General features: G+C 39.4%; 1 protein-coding gene across 13 annotated transcripts in view; it reads right to left on the minus strand.

Annotated features, from left to right (window-relative positions):
- PRUNE2 (prune homolog 2 with BCH domain) overlaps nt 1–16,933 on the minus strand; it is a 301,804-nt gene that overhangs the window by 94,966 nt on the left and 189,905 nt on the right. For all 13 annotated transcript variants that reach the window (XM_017892706.1, XM_017892703.1, XM_017892708.1 and 10 more), the window contains one exon: nt 217–375. In XM_017892706.1, coding sequence (XP_017748195.1) covers nt 217–375 — 159 coding nt within the window. The remainder of the gene's footprint in view (nt 1–216; nt 376–16,933) is intronic.

Consider the following 16,933-nt stretch of genomic DNA (forward strand, 5'->3'; position numbering starts at 1 on the left):
CATGGATTCAGTCAAGAAGAGAAATGCTTCTGGGGCTTTCTTAAAAGGCCAAAGGTACAAAATACCCCCAACATTTCCAAAACTCAAACCTCTAGGACTCCATCTCTTGGGCTAATTGCTCATGAGCCACCAATCTGTTCTGTCTTGCACTGTGTGTTCTGAGAGCCAGCAGGTTAGGACACAGGGAAACATGCTGGGGTCACAGGAGGGGCTCACCTGACTGCACAGCTCTACGTTTTCTGAGTACACAGCAATCTGTCGTCTCGGCTGCTGCTCCTCTGACAGATAGCTGGCGAACAGGATGAGGACGTCAAAACCAAACTTGTCTGTAAATGCCTTCAAGTCACTGGTAATATTGCTGTGAAACAGACAATTCTGAAACAACAGGAAATTTGATATTAATGTCAAACTTCCCAGCTGTGAGGAGTTGTGCCACAAATTTGTCCAGTCTTATGATGTATTTAGGACAGACATTTATGATTCAAGGCAAGTGAAATACAGTTTGCTTTGGGAAAGTGTGGAAACTTTCATGCTATGGCTTCACATACACTTTGCTTGCTTGTTTTCCCAAACCATGTAAGAAAAGAGTTTTTGCCATTATTAAGAATAGTTTAGACAAAGAACAAATATCCTAAACATTTTTTCTAATATATTTATTCAGATACTTAATTTGCAAATCCTATTTTCCCTCTTATCGCTTATAGGGTCTATATAGGAATGTCTGCTATTGTTACAATTTATCACAAGAAGAATAGGAGGAAATTATTATTTCCTCCTGTAATTTTTTTCTAATGATTATTATTAACTCCAAGGAGAAATTCCTATGAATGAACATAGCTGAGTTTACTGGGTGGTCTGTATTCCAGGGTAGAATTCTGAGAGATTTTTGAAAGAGCTGTGATGTTAGATTTGCTTGTTCTATGTGGCAGCTGTGGAGGAATGAACAATTGCAGACAGGGATCCCAGTACCTCAGAATCCCCAGGTGTGGTTTACATCATTTGCAAAAAGTGCTCTGGCTGCTTCAAGTTTTATTTACTGTATGTATGTATATGTTTATTTATTTTTGAGACAGGGTCTCACACTGTCACTCAGACTGGAGTGCTGTGGTGTGATCTCGGCTCACTGCAACCTGCGCCTCCCAGGCTCAAGCGATCCTCCCACCTCAGCCTCCTGAGTAGCTGGGACTACAGGTGGCATCACCATGCCCAGCTAATTTATTGTATTTTTTGTAGGCATGAGCTTTTGCCATTTTGCCCAGGCTGGTCTCAAACTCCTGGGCTCAACTGATCCGCCCACTTCATCCTCCTAAAGTGCTGGGCTTAGAGGCGTAAGCCACTGCAGCCAGTCTGTCTTCCAGTTTTATTAACTACAATGAGAGCCACTTTGTCTGTATAGGTGTCTCTCTTCCTTAAAGAAGTACAGTGAAGAACATATGCTAGCCCCTAACATAATGCCTGGCTTTAGCTGTTCAAGAAATGTTTGTTGGACGACTGGAGAGACAGGTACACAAAATCAACCTGTGTTCCATCATCCATAATCTTCTGTCATAGTCCACATACATATCTATCCTAGCACATATATGATCATACTACATAATTCATCAACTGACAGTCTATTGTGTCACTCAACAAAAAACACCACAATGTGCACTCAAGGAATTTAAAGAATTCTGTTGATTTTTTTCTGATTATAACAGCAATCAGAATTATGCCTGCCACAGGCTAAGATACTAAAACAACACAGAAGTGTGCACCACAGAAAGCGGAAGTGCCACACACATCTCCTAGGACAGCCACTGTGAAGAAGTGAACAGTGCAGTGCAGAGAGTTGCAGATTTCCCCAAGCCCACATTAATGTCCATGTGGTCGTTCTTTGAAACTCATGGATTGGGTATTTATGGCTTAGACTATTTACCAGCCACTTCAAATAGCCATCATACCCATACTGTAATTCTGCTGAGTTGAATCTCAAGGTCTGTGAGGCTCTGAAGAGGGCACACAAGACCCCAGGTAGGCAGGCAGGCAGGCCCTGCCCATCACTGGCTTCCATGTTTTGAGGAGGCTTTGCCGTCTACTCCAAGGCAGCCGCTCTCCTGGCATCTTACCAGGCCGCTTTCCCTTTTCTGATGGCAAGAAATTCTACATGTGAATCTGCGAAGGTCTCAGGATCTATTCTCATGCTGATGAACATCAAGGATCTATTGTAATGACATTTATGATCAAATACGTCATACGTGTTTGGAACATATGCTTTTGGAAGCGTGTGTTCCAAAGTGTGTACTGTCAGCTTTCGTGCTTTTTATTTATTTTCCAAATGGCATAATAACAATCTTTAAGTAGATGTTTAAAAAGTTAATTCATCCACAATAGAAATAGACTTTAAATATTTAGAAGGAGATTTTTAAAAATAATCAAAACTCATATACAATGTGTGTTCAACAGATAAAATTACTTCAAATCATCATTGAGGATGAATCAAGAACCTCACTGCTAAACTTGTTGCCACCATGAATTGTAAAAAAAGATACAGCCCTGAAAAAAATAAAAAGAGACTACAACTAACTGCATCTTATTTCCAGTAACTGAAGGCTTCAGCACAGTAAGTCTTACAGTTTTCCTTTCCAAATGTTTTTCATTATGTATATAAAGGCCTCCAAATACATTTATAAACCCTTGAAAGAAGAGACACATTTCTAAGAAATTTTACATATAACAAAATTCTCCCTACACTCCTGGCTGGGTGACTGAACCAAGAGGGGGCAGGTTTTATTTGTATCTGAGCACAAGATTAGGAATCAGTAGAATCAACACTGTTCAAAGCCACACTTGTGGAAAGTTTCCTTTTCAAAAATGCTGGCTGATCTCCAAACTGTTTTAATTCTTCTGTGTTAAACTGATGGCTCTAGGACCTCGCTGGACTCAAGTCCAGCAGCACTGGCAACACCAGGTGTCTTGCTGGAAATGCAGAGTCTCAGGCAAAACCCTAGACCTACTGAAGCAGGATCTGCATTTTCCAACAATCCTAGCAATTGGAATGCACGCTGCAATCTGAAAAGCACTACTCCAGACAGGCATTTATTAGTTGATATATTTTCCTACAAACCAGTCATTTGGACTCTCTTAGCACTGTCACAGGACTTGTACTGACTCATGCTGCCAGTTCTTTGTTCCTAAGGCAACCGCCTCATAAAAGTCCCCTTATGGTGTGCATTTCTGGGCTGATTTGCTACAGGTTCTCATTTAGCAGGTTGGGCACTGGATCAAGACTATATTTTCTTTTTCTTTTTTATTCAGATGGTATAGGTTGTTTATTTTTTATTTTATTTTATTTTTAAAATTGTATTTTACTTTAAGTTCTGGGATACATGTGCAGAATGTGCAGGTTCGTTACATAGGTATATGTGTGCCATGGTGGTTTGCTGCACCTATTGACCCGTCATCTAGGTTCCTTCCCCTCGCCCCCGCAACCCCCAACAGGCCTCAGTGTGTGCTGTTCCCCTCCCTGTGTCCATGTGTTCTCGTTGTTCACCTCCCACTTATGAGCGAGAATATGCAGTGTTTGGTTTTCTGTTCCTGTGTTAGTTTGCTGAGGATGGTGGCTTCCAGCTTCATCCATGCAAAGGACATGAGCTCATCCTTTTTTATGACTGCAGAGACCGTATTTTCATCATGTCCCTCAAGTGCTCTAGCTCAGTTTTCCTCTAGGTGACCCCAAATTCCACAGGACCAAATGAAGCGCTGATAAATCAAAAAACGATGTGAATCACCTAGGCAAGTTAGAGAAACAAAATCCATTTTACAATAACCCTAAAACAGATTCTCATCAGCTCTCCAAGCCAGATTCGATCTTACTGGCCTTGGAATAATGTCAAGAGTTTCATGTTTAAAACAGAATTAAACGAGGGAATGAGTGAGAATCTTCAGGATTCCAGGAGGCAGAGTGTGTTTGTTCTGCTTTTATGCCGGTGCTGTTTGCATAGGGGATAATTTATTATTGTCTTCTAGCTATGCAGGGAGTCATGTGCTGCAGTGGCTCTTATGTTGCTGACAAGCTAGGCTGGCCCTGAATAAACAGCACTTCATCATCAGCACAACCCAACTGTATATACAGGTTGGCATTTTATTCCTCCCATCTGCCTTCTACCTGATAAATTACTGTTTTAGTTACATGTATACAAATACTATTTGTTAATCTGCTCAAATGTCTCCAAAATAATTCCCCCTACTTAAATTAAAATTATATACATGCATACATATATATCTCCCACTCAATTTGCTAAGGATTTAGACAATAAAAGCACTTCCCATTGAATTTACCACCCCCACCCCAGCCACACACACCTCCTGCATCTGTGACCCCAGCCTATAATTGCTGCATGGAACTTAGGAAGTTACTTTATGAATCATTGCAACTGGGAATTGGCTGGCAAAAATCTCAAACTAATGCCAAAAGTTAGGAAGAAGGGCAATTGCTCCCTGTCACAGCCCTTTGTCACTCGTGGTTCCGAAGAGTCAATGACTAAACATTTTTAGAGGTCACCAGTCTTCTTGTCTGAGTAATTCCTAGTTTGGGAATGAGTGGGAAAGCCTGGAAACATGGGGAGAAAAAGCTTTTGTTCTTTCCTGGCCAAAAAGCTAAGGTGTAGGTCCCAAGAACCCTAAAAGAAGTTGATGCTCATTACAACCTAGGGGAGGAAAACAGAAACAACACAGCTCTACCTGAACTAATATAAAAAGCAAGATAGTGATAGTGATGATCCCCCATAGATTACTCCATTCGTGGCTGAAGGTGCAGATGCAGTGAAACCTTTCATTCTCACAATAGCATATTTTAGGTTTTTCATTGCTCAGAAAAAGGCAGTCTTTATGCTGTCTGCTGGTAGCTTCAGTGCATCGTATGAAATAAAAGTGATGTAAAGAATGTCTTGAAAACATTTGAGTGGATATTCCTTGACAGACAGAAACCCTCTTCTTACATGACTCACACATGCTCACCTTCTACTGTTTTCTCAGTCCCCCTGTGGGGGATCTGGCTCCATCATTTTACTGAAATTCTCTTCTCAAAAGTACCAAGCACTCCGAGGTTGCCAAATCCAAAAATCACATTCCATTTCTTACCCTACTTGATTCTCTGTGGTATTCCACGAGATTGACCCTCCCTCTGTTTTGAAACGCTTAATTCCTTCACCTTCCTGACACCACACAACCTTGTTTTTCTCCCGATCCATTGACTCCCCTTCAGTCACCTTTGCTGGTTGCTCTTCCTTATTAAGCCTCCAAATATTCACACCCAACTTTGTTTCCTGTCCCCTTTCTCTTCTCTCTTTCCACTTTCTCCTTGATGATCTAATCCAGCCACATGGCTTTAAAACCATTTGTCTGCCACTGATGACAGAATCTACACGCACATGAGATCTGCATGTAGCTGTTTAATAAGCATCTCAAGTAAAATATGGCCCACTGCCTCTCCAGTTGTGTCTGTCCTATTAAAAGGCACCATCATCTACCCAGTTACTCGAACCCAACATCTAGGAATTATCCTCAATTGCTAATTTCCTCTTCTGTCACGTAATTCACCAGCAAATCCTATTAACATTGCCTTTAAAACATAGCTGTAGTGTAAACACTTCTCTAATATCTCTTCATCTCCATTGCTGTCCTAGCCACAGTCACCACCATCTCTTGCCAGAACTTTAGCAGCAGCATCACAGCTGATCTCTCAGTAATGAAGTCTCCACAGAGCATCAAGGGGCAGCTTTTATTTTATTTTGTTTCCACTCCTTCCCCAAGAGGCAGCTTTTAAAAATAAAAATTGAATAACGACACTCTCCTGCTTAAAGTCACTAAAAGTTTCCCAATACAATTATTATTATTTACTTTTTTTTTTTTTTAGCTAGGGGGAAAAGGTTTAATGTCCTCAAGAATGAGAGTTAATACAAATCTATGAAAAAAGGATACATACCAATGGAAAAACTGTTACAGAACATAAAAGGCAATTCACAACTAGAATACAAATGGATAATAAATCTGAACTCATTAATCAAAGAAATCCTTTAATAATAATATTTTCTTCTTTTCTCATTATTGGTAATTATTTCCAAATGGGCACTATCAAACTTTTTTTTTTTAGAAATATATTCTATTTTTTAGGCCAAGCATGGTGGCTCACATCTGTAATCCTAGCACTTTGGGAGGCCAGGGCAGAAGAATCTGCTTAACTTAGGAGTTTGAGACCAGCCTGGGCAACATAGTGAGGGCTCATCTCTAAAAGAAAAAAAAAAAGATTTAAAACAAATATATACATATGTTCTTTTTTATTAGAGATGGGGTCTTACTCTGTCACCCAGGCTAGAGTGCAATGGTACAATCATGACTCACTGCAGACTTAACCTCCTAGGCTCAAGCAATCCTCCCACCTCAGCCTCCCAAGTAGCTGGGAATACAGACATGCACCACCATGCCCAGCTAATGATTTTATTTTTTTGTAGAGACAGGGTTTCACTATGTTGCCCAGGCTGGTCTTGAACTCCTGGCCTCAAATGATCCTCCCACCTTAGCCTCCCAAAGTGCTGGGATTACAGGCATAAGCCACCATGCCCAGCCTAGAAATATATCCTAATGAAATAATCATATATGTACACAAAGATTTGTGGACAAAGCTATTCACTGGATTATTACTTTAATAACTAAAACTTACAAACAATCTAAATGTCCAACAGTAGAGCAATGGTTAAGTAAATCATAGAACAGTTACACAAAGGACTGTTAAACTGCTATTAAAAGTTATGCTATCAAAGAAGACTTAATGACACAGGAAAACACTCATGATACGGTGTTAAGTGGAAGATAATTTTTGTAATCATATAAAAGTAGAATGTCATTTCTAGATGTATTCAAATAATATGTATTGAATTCTAACATACAAAGGACATTAAGATTCAATGATAATAAAGTTGTTATAATTTAGCCAAATTGCTATTCTGAAACCTTATTTTGTCTCTTCATTATTTTAGGGAGTTCACGCCAAGGTAGTAAAGACCTATAAGTCAGCCAAACATGAGGTTAACCCTTGCTCTGCCACTCACTAGCTGGGTGACTCTAGTCAGTTACTTCATTTTCATGAGCCTTAGTTTCCTCATCTGTAAACTCTCACCTCATAGGACTGTTGTGAGAATTAAAATCATATATAAAAGACTGGTCAATTGCCTGACATATAGTAGACAATAAATATTAAGTCTCTTTCCTTTACTGTTTTTTTTTTAAATTTTTTAGGTAATTCTCAGGATTTATGGGATTAATCTTATTCATAGAAAGGACTTTTGCAAGATTCTGTCTGTGGGGACTAGTTATGACAATTTTTGCCTTATGCTTTCTATAATGTATGTGCACTTTCAAATAATAATCACACACATCTTTAAGTCATTTAAGTGATTTACATGTAAAATTCTTAGATGTGAGATGATGGAGGAAGTTGCGCAAAGTTAAATATGAGGCAAAGTCATTTAAAAGTGATGTAAGGTATAAAACCTACTGATAAGTCAGTGTTGATCTCATTATCAAAGTTTCTATCTTTAATTCCAAGTTAGACTCAGTGAATGAGTTTCTGTTTGTCACTATACAAACAACAGCTTTTAAAGCATTAAAAAAATGTAGAGTGATTTTCCTTCAGCTACATTACAATGAATAGTCTTTTTCATCATTTCCACCGTTTCACCTCCAAGGGCCAAATGAATTTTCACCTCCAAGGGCCAAGTGAATTTTACTCCTGATGCTAATACTTCCCACATAGGTCAAGCATTCTGGACTATACCTATTATAGTGCTGTCCTCCTCACAAATTACAGATGAAATATATTGAGTAAGACTTTTATTAAGAATAAATTACTTTCTAATGTCAGGGACAAGCAATTCCCAGATTTGCTATATCTGAATTTTTTTTTTTTTTTTTTTTTTTTTTTTGCAGGAAATGGAAAAAATCAAGTGAATAGGTGTCACTTGTAGGTAAAACGCTTGTAGATAAAAATAATTACCAAGATTAAAACACCAGTGTACGGCTGCAATTTTGAGAACAGTGAGTCTTACAAACACACTAGACAATTCCTAACTACTTGCAAGCACAGTGCCCAGCCTGCATTGCTGAGTTATTGAAATTTAAGAGTGCAGTTTGACATTTACAGTCTGCATGGATTTATTTCTAGAATGAGGGCTATTTTTTAAAATCAAGATAAAAGAAAAATGCTGAGGTATGTACACAAATGTTCTAACTTGAAAGCATTATGATTTATGCAACCAAAATTCCATTATAATATTTAAAACATTCAGCAATAATAAAGTCTGATAACTTTGACAGGAAAATGATTTATGAGAACACCAAATGCATAAATTAAGATATTTTATTTATTCTGTTTTTCATACATTCTTTAATTGGTAAGCAGATATTTTCCATGTTTTTTCCAGATGTCATTTATTTACACTCTGTTGTTCTTTTTTATTTTTGAGACAGGGTCTCTCTTCGTTGCCCAGGCTGGAGTGCAGTGGTGTGATCTCAGCTCACTGCAACCTCTACCTCCCAGGTTCAAACGATTCTCATGCCTCAGTCTCCCGAGTAGCTGGGATTACAGGTGTGTGCCACCACACCCTGTAATTTTTTTTTTTTTTTTTTTTGTTTTTAGTAGAGACAGTGTTTCACCATGTTGGTCAGGCTTGTCTTGAACTCCTGACCTCAAGTGATCCTCCCATCTCGGCCTCCCAAAGTGCTAGAATTACAGGCGAGAGCCAGCCACCATGGCCAGCCTACACTCTATTGTTCTTGTTTTTATGAGGCAGCCAAGGCATCATAGTAGTAAAAACTCACTGGGTCTATTAAAACTATATTAGACATCATATTTTGAAAAGAAAGTCAGACAGTACACATTATCATTCTTTATAGCTAAAAAGAGAGCCCTTTTGTGAAAATATTTTGTGAAAATTAAAACTACTACAATATGTACATGAATATGTAACACATATAAATGCCAGTATAATTTTCATTTAAGTCAATAGTACATTGCCTGACATAATTAAGTATTGCCTCTGCATTAAGTGCTCTGTTAAGTACTTTGCATCATTTCATCTAAACTTTAAGATGCCCCTGTAATATAGGTAACATTGTCTCTCTTTTGCATTGAGAAAATGGAGGCTTTGGAAGGTTAAGTAACTGATGTCACACAGACAAATGGAACTTAAACCCAGGTTAGTCTGACTTCAGAGCCCATGTTTTCACCCCTGTGTTATCCTTAAATGAGAATATCCCTCCTCACCAAAGATGTTATTGATTCAGTTTTAATAAAATAGTTTTAACTACTTCATTTACTTCGATTTGGTGTTGGTTCTCTCTTGTCACCATACACAAGCAAGCAACATCCTTGATTTTGACAATTGCTAACAATAATGTGCTGCTTACATCTTTTGAAGATCGAACATTACCATGCTTTGTGAGAAATGTCCAGTTATTCATCTGCTCTATAAAATAGAACCGTAGGGTGACTGTGAACTATATGTAAGAGCCTAAAATTGAAAAACCCCAAAGCTTCTATAAAGAAGAACGTTGTGATATTCTTGCAGTAATATGTACTTTTGAAAAGCTGGGCATGCAAGTGTACACAGGGAATGGGTGGGAAAACAGGAGATGTGGCATAATCACTGGTTATCCAGAAGTATCCTCACGTAGATTTTCTTGCTCTGGTAACTTAGACACACAAGCAATGGAAGAAGCCTGCTTTACCATTCAGTATGTACAAATCTTTTTTTTTTTTTTTTTTTGAGACGGAGTCTCGTTCTGTTGCCCAGGCTAGGGTGCAGTGGCGCGATCTTGGCTCACTGCAAGCTCTGCCTCCCGGGTTCACGCCATTCTCCTGCCCCAGCCTCCGGAGTAGCTGGGACTACAGGCGCCTGCCACCATGCCTGGCTATTTTTTTGTATTTTTAGTAGAGACGGGGGTTTCACTGTGTTAGCCAGGATGGTCTCGATCTCCTGACCTCGTGATGCACCCGTCTTGGCCTCCCAAAGTGCTGGGATTACAGGCGTGAGCCATCGCGCCCGGCTCAGTGTGTACAAATCTTATTACCTAAAGATGCTCCCAATATGAGCTGACTTATGTTCAAAAACTCAGAGAAACTAGAAATTAGGATACCAGAGGGGAGTAGAGAGGCTAAAGGGACTTTGTCTTTTTTTTTTATTTTCCTGACTTAGCGGGTTTCTTAACAGAAGAAGACTACAAAAGCGAAGTCCTCTCATTAAGGTACAACTATCAAAGGCAATGATAATGTCATCCATCTGCAAATGCTTTGATTTAGGTTAAGCACGCCGTAAGTATGAAAGGAAAAACCAAGAGTCCTTCAAGCAAAAGCTCTTGTAGGGCCCTCATTTGAGTTGAAGAATTCAAGAATAGAGGGGGAGATAACATGTTTATTGAAAACTGAAAATCACTGCTTTCTTGTAATGGAACAAATATTTATTACCTCCTATAAGCATATCATTAATGAAGGGAGAGAGAAAGTATTTGGGAGATAGTTCATCTGAAAGCACAGGTTAAGAATTCCTTGAAATCAGGTTGGGTGCAGTGGTTCACGCTTGTAATCCCAGCACTTTGGGAGGCTGAGGCGGGCAGATCACTTGGGCTTAGAAGGTCGAGACCAGCTTGGGCAATATGGTGAGACCTGTCTCTACTAAAAATAACAAAAAAAAAAAAAAAGAAGGCACGCATGGAGGTGCATGCCTGTGGTCCCAGCTACTGGGGAGGCTGGGATGGGAGGATTGCTTGAGCCTGGGGGTGGAGGTTGCAGTGAGCTGAGATACCACCACTGCACTCCAATCTGGGTGACAGAGCGAGACCCTGTCACACAGACACACACGAAAAGAACTGCTTGAAATGAAGTGGGCTGCTCTCAGGCACACCTCAAATAAGGGAGTTAAAATTCTTTCCCATCTTTCCCATCCCATCTTATCTTCCATAAAGAAGCACTGTTGTTGCACGGACAGAGAGTTGGGCCTGGAGTAAGAGTGGTCCCAGGCACTCTTACAAGCAGTTAATAATAGATTGAATACTTGGATGGCGGAGTTTCACAACCAATTAAAGACAAGCACGGACAGAGAGTTGGGCCTGGAGTAAGAGTGGTCCCAGGCACTCTTACAAGCAGTTAATAATAGATTGAATACTTGGATGACGGAGTTTCACAACCAATTAAAGACAAGCAAGTCATCACCTCATTAACTAACAGCCTAATTTACATTTTCTTTAAGGACAGACCCATATTCAGGAAAACGTTCCTCTATTGTACGGACTTAAGTGCTTGGCAAGGAAAGGGCTAGACTGCTGTTTCCTTTAAGGGCCCCTTTTTGTTTCTGTATGTTTATAAAAATTTCTATATGGGAACGAATAATTCAGAACACACATGTAATGAAACCCCGCTCATTAGCCATGCTCTATTTTTGAAATGGTAGAACCTGGGCTACACTCTAGCTCCCAGATACAAATAATAATAATGAATGATTTCTATAATTATGTATAGATTAAAAAAAAAAGTCCCCGTTGGCTTGTTTTGAGCCATGAGCCTGAACACTGACAGCTTTATTTATTTTCCTTTGTAAAAATAAATCATCTAGTTTGAATCCTATTTCAAGAAAGCAGGAAACCTCCTTTCCTCTCTGGGTTCCCCTCTCTGATTTATGGAAACCACCAGGCAAGTCTCCAGAGCACTTGCTGCACGTGTGCACTGCACACCCTTCTGATTTTTCTAAGCTGTGTCAATATTAACCTGACCAAATGAAGATCAAACTGTCTCTTTTGTTCCTCACGCTCCTCACATGGGGAGCACAATATGGCTCTTGTCAGAGGTGCTTCATCATTTTGGCTCAAGGAAACTGTCAGTACAGTTTGGGATTTGTTCTTCATGGGCAGATATCCTGATGAGTCTAATGAAGCCTTTCTGCTGACAACTCATTTGCTAAAAATACCCAACCATCGCCAAGCTTAAGTGGGGAATATGATTGTGCCCCCTTTGCTATCAACTCAATGAAAGTAATTAATTTTTTTGAAGTCTAAAAAAAAAACTATCCATCAAGGCACACACCTTTCACCACCCATCTATGTGTTCTTGCTCGTTTCCATTTGCTCACTGATAAACTTTATGACATTCTTAAATTGGAATATAATAGGGTAAACACCCATCTTGGAGCACACATGCAGAGCTGGCAGTCTGTGTGTACCATTTGTTGCAATCTAAGCTAATTACCAGAAACCCCCTCCTGAAAACAGATACACTCTGGGGTTTGTGGTTTTACTTTTGTTTGGAGATGGCTGTGTTTGAGAAGCTGGAGGTATTGAGGACCGTGCCGGGGGTGGTGGAGAATGAACAGACACAAGAGACAAAGACAAACGGAGAACATGGCGGCCGCGCCTAGAGCCTCCGCCTCACTTTATTTATACTCCATAAATCCCATGTCAGCAAAATAACACAATGCAAAACAAACTTTCTGCACCCAGATGTAACCTTCTGCTTAGTTCCTTGTCTCTAAGCTCTTTCTTACTTGTCTGCCTTCTTGGCGCCTACTAGAGTTCATTAGAAGTTCAACTAGAGATACTGTCCTTGACTACTGGAGTTCATTAAAAGTGCAACTAGCTAGAGATACTGTCCTTGAGCCTTATAGTCTATTCTTAGCATATTGTTTTCAATGGCCCCTGCATGGAGGAATCCCTCTTCAGGTAAGGATGCTGCTGTCATGACGGTCTCAGTCGCACGTCACAGAAACTTAACTATAACTGATTTAAGTAGAGAGAGAAGTCAGCAGGATCTGGGGAGTGTTCCCCAGAAGCCAAGAAGAGCCCAAGCACGTGCTGGGAGAAGGGCAGGGGTTGCCAGGGATATGCAGGTCGTCCTGCCTCACCAACCTCTTCTGGCTGCATTCTGCTGTCCTGCAGCCAACTGGCATCCTCTACACGGTGGGAACGACAGGTGGCTGCAGCATGTCTGTGTAGGCCTTGCCGAGTGAGTCACGACTCCCTTTTGGTCATGAGTTTGAAAACCCTGGAGAAAGAACTCTGGTTGTTCCCACTTGGGTTCAGTGCCTATCCCTGAGCAAAACAATTGAGGTGGCTTGGAAAGACCACCAATCACAGACACCACACCAGTTATAATGAAGTTGGTGGGTGAGAGTCATTTCCTAGAAGAGGGATGCTGAGCAGATAAGCCCATAGGTGGGCACTTTAGACGTCAAGCACGAAGGTGTAACACGCATACCCAGGCACAGGCACATACATTCTAACACATGCATGCACACTCAGATACTTTCCCAAGCCCCATTTTAGTTCCAACCAACCAAGCCTAGTTGTAGGAAGAATCATGATTCTTGGAAAAATAAGTATAGTGAGATAATTTAATTTTATTTTCATGTTAATTTTATTTTATGCTCCAGTTAAGGAGGGTATTAAAAAGAGGAGCGACACATCTATAAAAGTGTTAAGCTTGGAGAATGAAAATTATGCTGAATCAATTGAAAATACATTGTACTATTTAAGCAATCCAGGAAAAAGCAGCCAACCCTCCTTAATCTTTATTCTTTCGGGTCAACATGAGGGTGTTTCTCTTTTTGGCCCTTGAAGTCTTCAGAAGCTCAAATCTCCACTATAACTGTCAAACTTCATTGCCATTAGTACCATCCATGAGGCATTAAAATGCTTTAAATACATATTTGAAATGTTCTACAGGCCCAGCCTTCCAGGCAGAGAATACCTGGGCTTACTCTGGTGGAACAAGGTTGTAATTTAATTGCTATTATTTTATACAAGAGTGATTTATAGAAGGGCTCTAAGCAAGAAAATACAGAAAAAAATCTAAATTTGTAACAGATAAAAAGTAATAACTTTAGACCAGGGTTACTCAACCTTGGCACTACTGACATTTGGGGCTGGATAATTCTTTGTTGTGGGGGCTGTCTTGTACCTTATAGGGTGCTTATAGCATATCTGGCCTCGACCCACTAGATGCCAGTAGTAAGCTCCCTTCTCTAGTTGTGACAACTAAATATGTCCCCTGTGGGGCAAAATCACCCCAGTTAAGAACCACTGCTTTAGAGAAATATAGCAGGAGACTCTTACGAACCTAAAAAATAATTCAAGTCACACTCAATTGTTTCAGAAATCTTACTACATAAAGCAAGACACTTGGTTAATTCTGCCTAGTTTAACAGGCAGGAGAACTAGGAAAGTAAATTAGGGATGAATACTTTTTATTAATTGGCTAAATATTTCCTTTTTCAAAGCCAGTAAAATAAAATCTTTCCATCAATTGTCTTTTAGTTTAGATTGGTGTGTTTATAAAAGAAAACACACTTTGATTCTCTTAAACAAAGAAAACAGCAGGATGGTTGAAAAGAAAGAGCCAAGATTTTATAAAACATCTACTTCCTATTCCAGGAAATGAAGTTTACCTAGGTATTTTCCAGAGCTGTTTCTTTCTTCTTCTTTTTTTTTTTTTTTCCATCAAGCAAAGTTGTACTATCATTCCAACTCAGTTATGGGTAAACAGGGCATTTTGGTTTTTTTTTTTTGAAACAGGGCCTCACTTTGTCATCCAGGCTGGAGTGCAGTGGGATAATCTCAGTTCACTGTAACCTCTGCCCCCAGGTTCAAGTGATCCTTCCACCTCAGCCTCCCCCCGTAGCTGGGACTACAGGTGCACGTCACCACACTTGGCTAATTTTTGTGTTTTTTGGTAGAGATGGGGTTTCACCATGTTGTCCAGGCTGGTCTCGAACCCCTGACCTCAGGTGATCTGCCTGCCTCGGCCTCCAAAAGTGCTGGGATTACAGGTGTGAGCCCCCGCGCCCGGCCTTAAATGGGGCATTTTTAAATACCAAATTTTATATTTAGGATTCCTGAAAAATGTATCTTTTATCCCTGTAATGGTAATCTAAAATATGGCAGACATTTGAGGGTATAGTTATGTTATGCCACACTCCTGGGCATTGCAACTGTTCAATGAACAGCTAGCATTCTTGCCTGGTAACAGGTTGCCAGCATCTTTGCCCAATAACTTAGGCTATGTGGAAAAACTCACCAAAACCCATTAAAACCCATTTCTGGGCCTGAATTATCTAAACCTGTATGTTCATATCTCAACCCATTCTCAACCCTGGCTACACCTTAGAATAACATGTTATTCTAAGAGCTGTTAAAATAATAAAAAAAAAAAAAAGCAAAAAACAAGTACTCACAGCCCACCCCGTGAGATTTAACTTTAACTGGCTTAAGGGTGAGGCCTGGGTATCAGTATATTTTTCAAGGAGGTCCATTGATTAATGTGCAGGTAGGGTGGAGAATAGGAGTCTGTATTGACATAAAGAAACATTTTCAATTTGTATTGTCTAGACATAGTTTCTACACCAGTGATTCTAGTTTCTACTCTCTAGTCATTGACTGAACTTTGATAGTCACTGGGGAAAAATACAAGTTCCAAAAACTTGGTTCATATTTGTGTATGTGTGTTTTTTAAAAAGTAGTCCTAACTTCTCCAAATGAGCAGATAATAAAATGTAGTGCTTAAAAGAATAGGCTTGGAATACAGCAGCCCAGGACTGACATCCTAGCTCCACAGTCTGTTATCTCTGCACCTTTAGGCAAGTTACTTAATTATGCTAAGCTTCAGTTCTTTCCTCTGGAAAATGAGTATAATAACCTACTTATAAAATGAGAAAATGTGTAAAACACTTAGCTTAGGACCTCTCCCACAATCAGCCCTCAATACATAGATGGTAGTCAGCAGCAGCCGAGACCCAACAGCTACAACTCCATTAACAGGAAGTTTATTTGTCAATTAGGGCATTAGAATAATCTATTTTCAGGGACAGTTTGGAGATTATCTTTCTACCTTACGTACATTAGAAACAGTCTTTTTTCCCCTAACATTCTTTTGTTGCAGCCATTGTTTAAATTATGGAGCTACAGAATTTCTGATTAAAAGAACTCTCAGGTTTGGAGAAAGTGTGGGATAAATGAACCAGGGAGTGTAATGGAGCAATGGGTTCTCCAGGTGCTGTCTTTAGGATGTGATCTAAGTCAATGATCCTCAAACTTCAGCTGAACTCATGAATCACCTGCAGGGCTTCTAAAATAAGGACACCTGGGCCCCACTTCTAGCGTTTCTGATTCAGTAGGTCTGGGGCTGTTATTTCTAGCAAGCTCTCAGGTGATGCTGATGTGGCTGGTCTGGGGACCATAATTTGAGAACCACATTTTTATCTAAAGCAAGGCATTTCATTTTTCTGAGCCTGAGGTTCCTATCTATCAAAACAAAAAACAACAACAAAAAAAGCCAGAGTCCATTAAGGTATAAAATTCCTGCTTCCACTTTGCTTGGCTCTTTAGAAATGAAGTTATACAGTAGAATTCTTCTATATATTTTATATTAGCTGATATGATTAGGACAAGGAGTTGGTTTATTAAAATCTGGCTAAAAGGTAAACTGTTAAAAGAAATGTTTTATTATAAAATGAAATAAAACAATCTTATTTGAATTCAAACATAAAATAATGTATCCATTTACAATCTTTTCATGTAGGACCAAGGTCTTTTAAAATATTTATTTTTTTATTTTAAAATATTTAAAAGCATGGCTTTATAGCTTTCCAACCTCTTTGTTGTAGCCATACATATAAAATATAATTTTCCATTTCTAATTTCAATTTCCTTAATGTGGAATAAAAACTGAAACATAGGTAAAAAAATCTGAACACAGATTCCTTCTACATTTTACAACTTTGCCATTTTCTATAGCTGTATTATCCTAATTTTATAGATGTATTATCCATATTTTTCTTGAGAGCATGTTTCATTTCATTTTCTTGTCTTTGCAAAGCATTAATCTCAGAAATAACTACCTTATTCCTATTTCATCAGT

Source organism: Rhinopithecus bieti, unplaced genomic scaffold (genome assembly GCF_001698545.2).
Source record: "Rhinopithecus bieti isolate Rb0 unplaced genomic scaffold, ASM169854v2 scaffold_19708, whole genome shotgun sequence".
Lineage (NCBI taxonomy): Eukaryota > Metazoa > Chordata > Mammalia > Primates > Cercopithecidae > Rhinopithecus > Rhinopithecus bieti.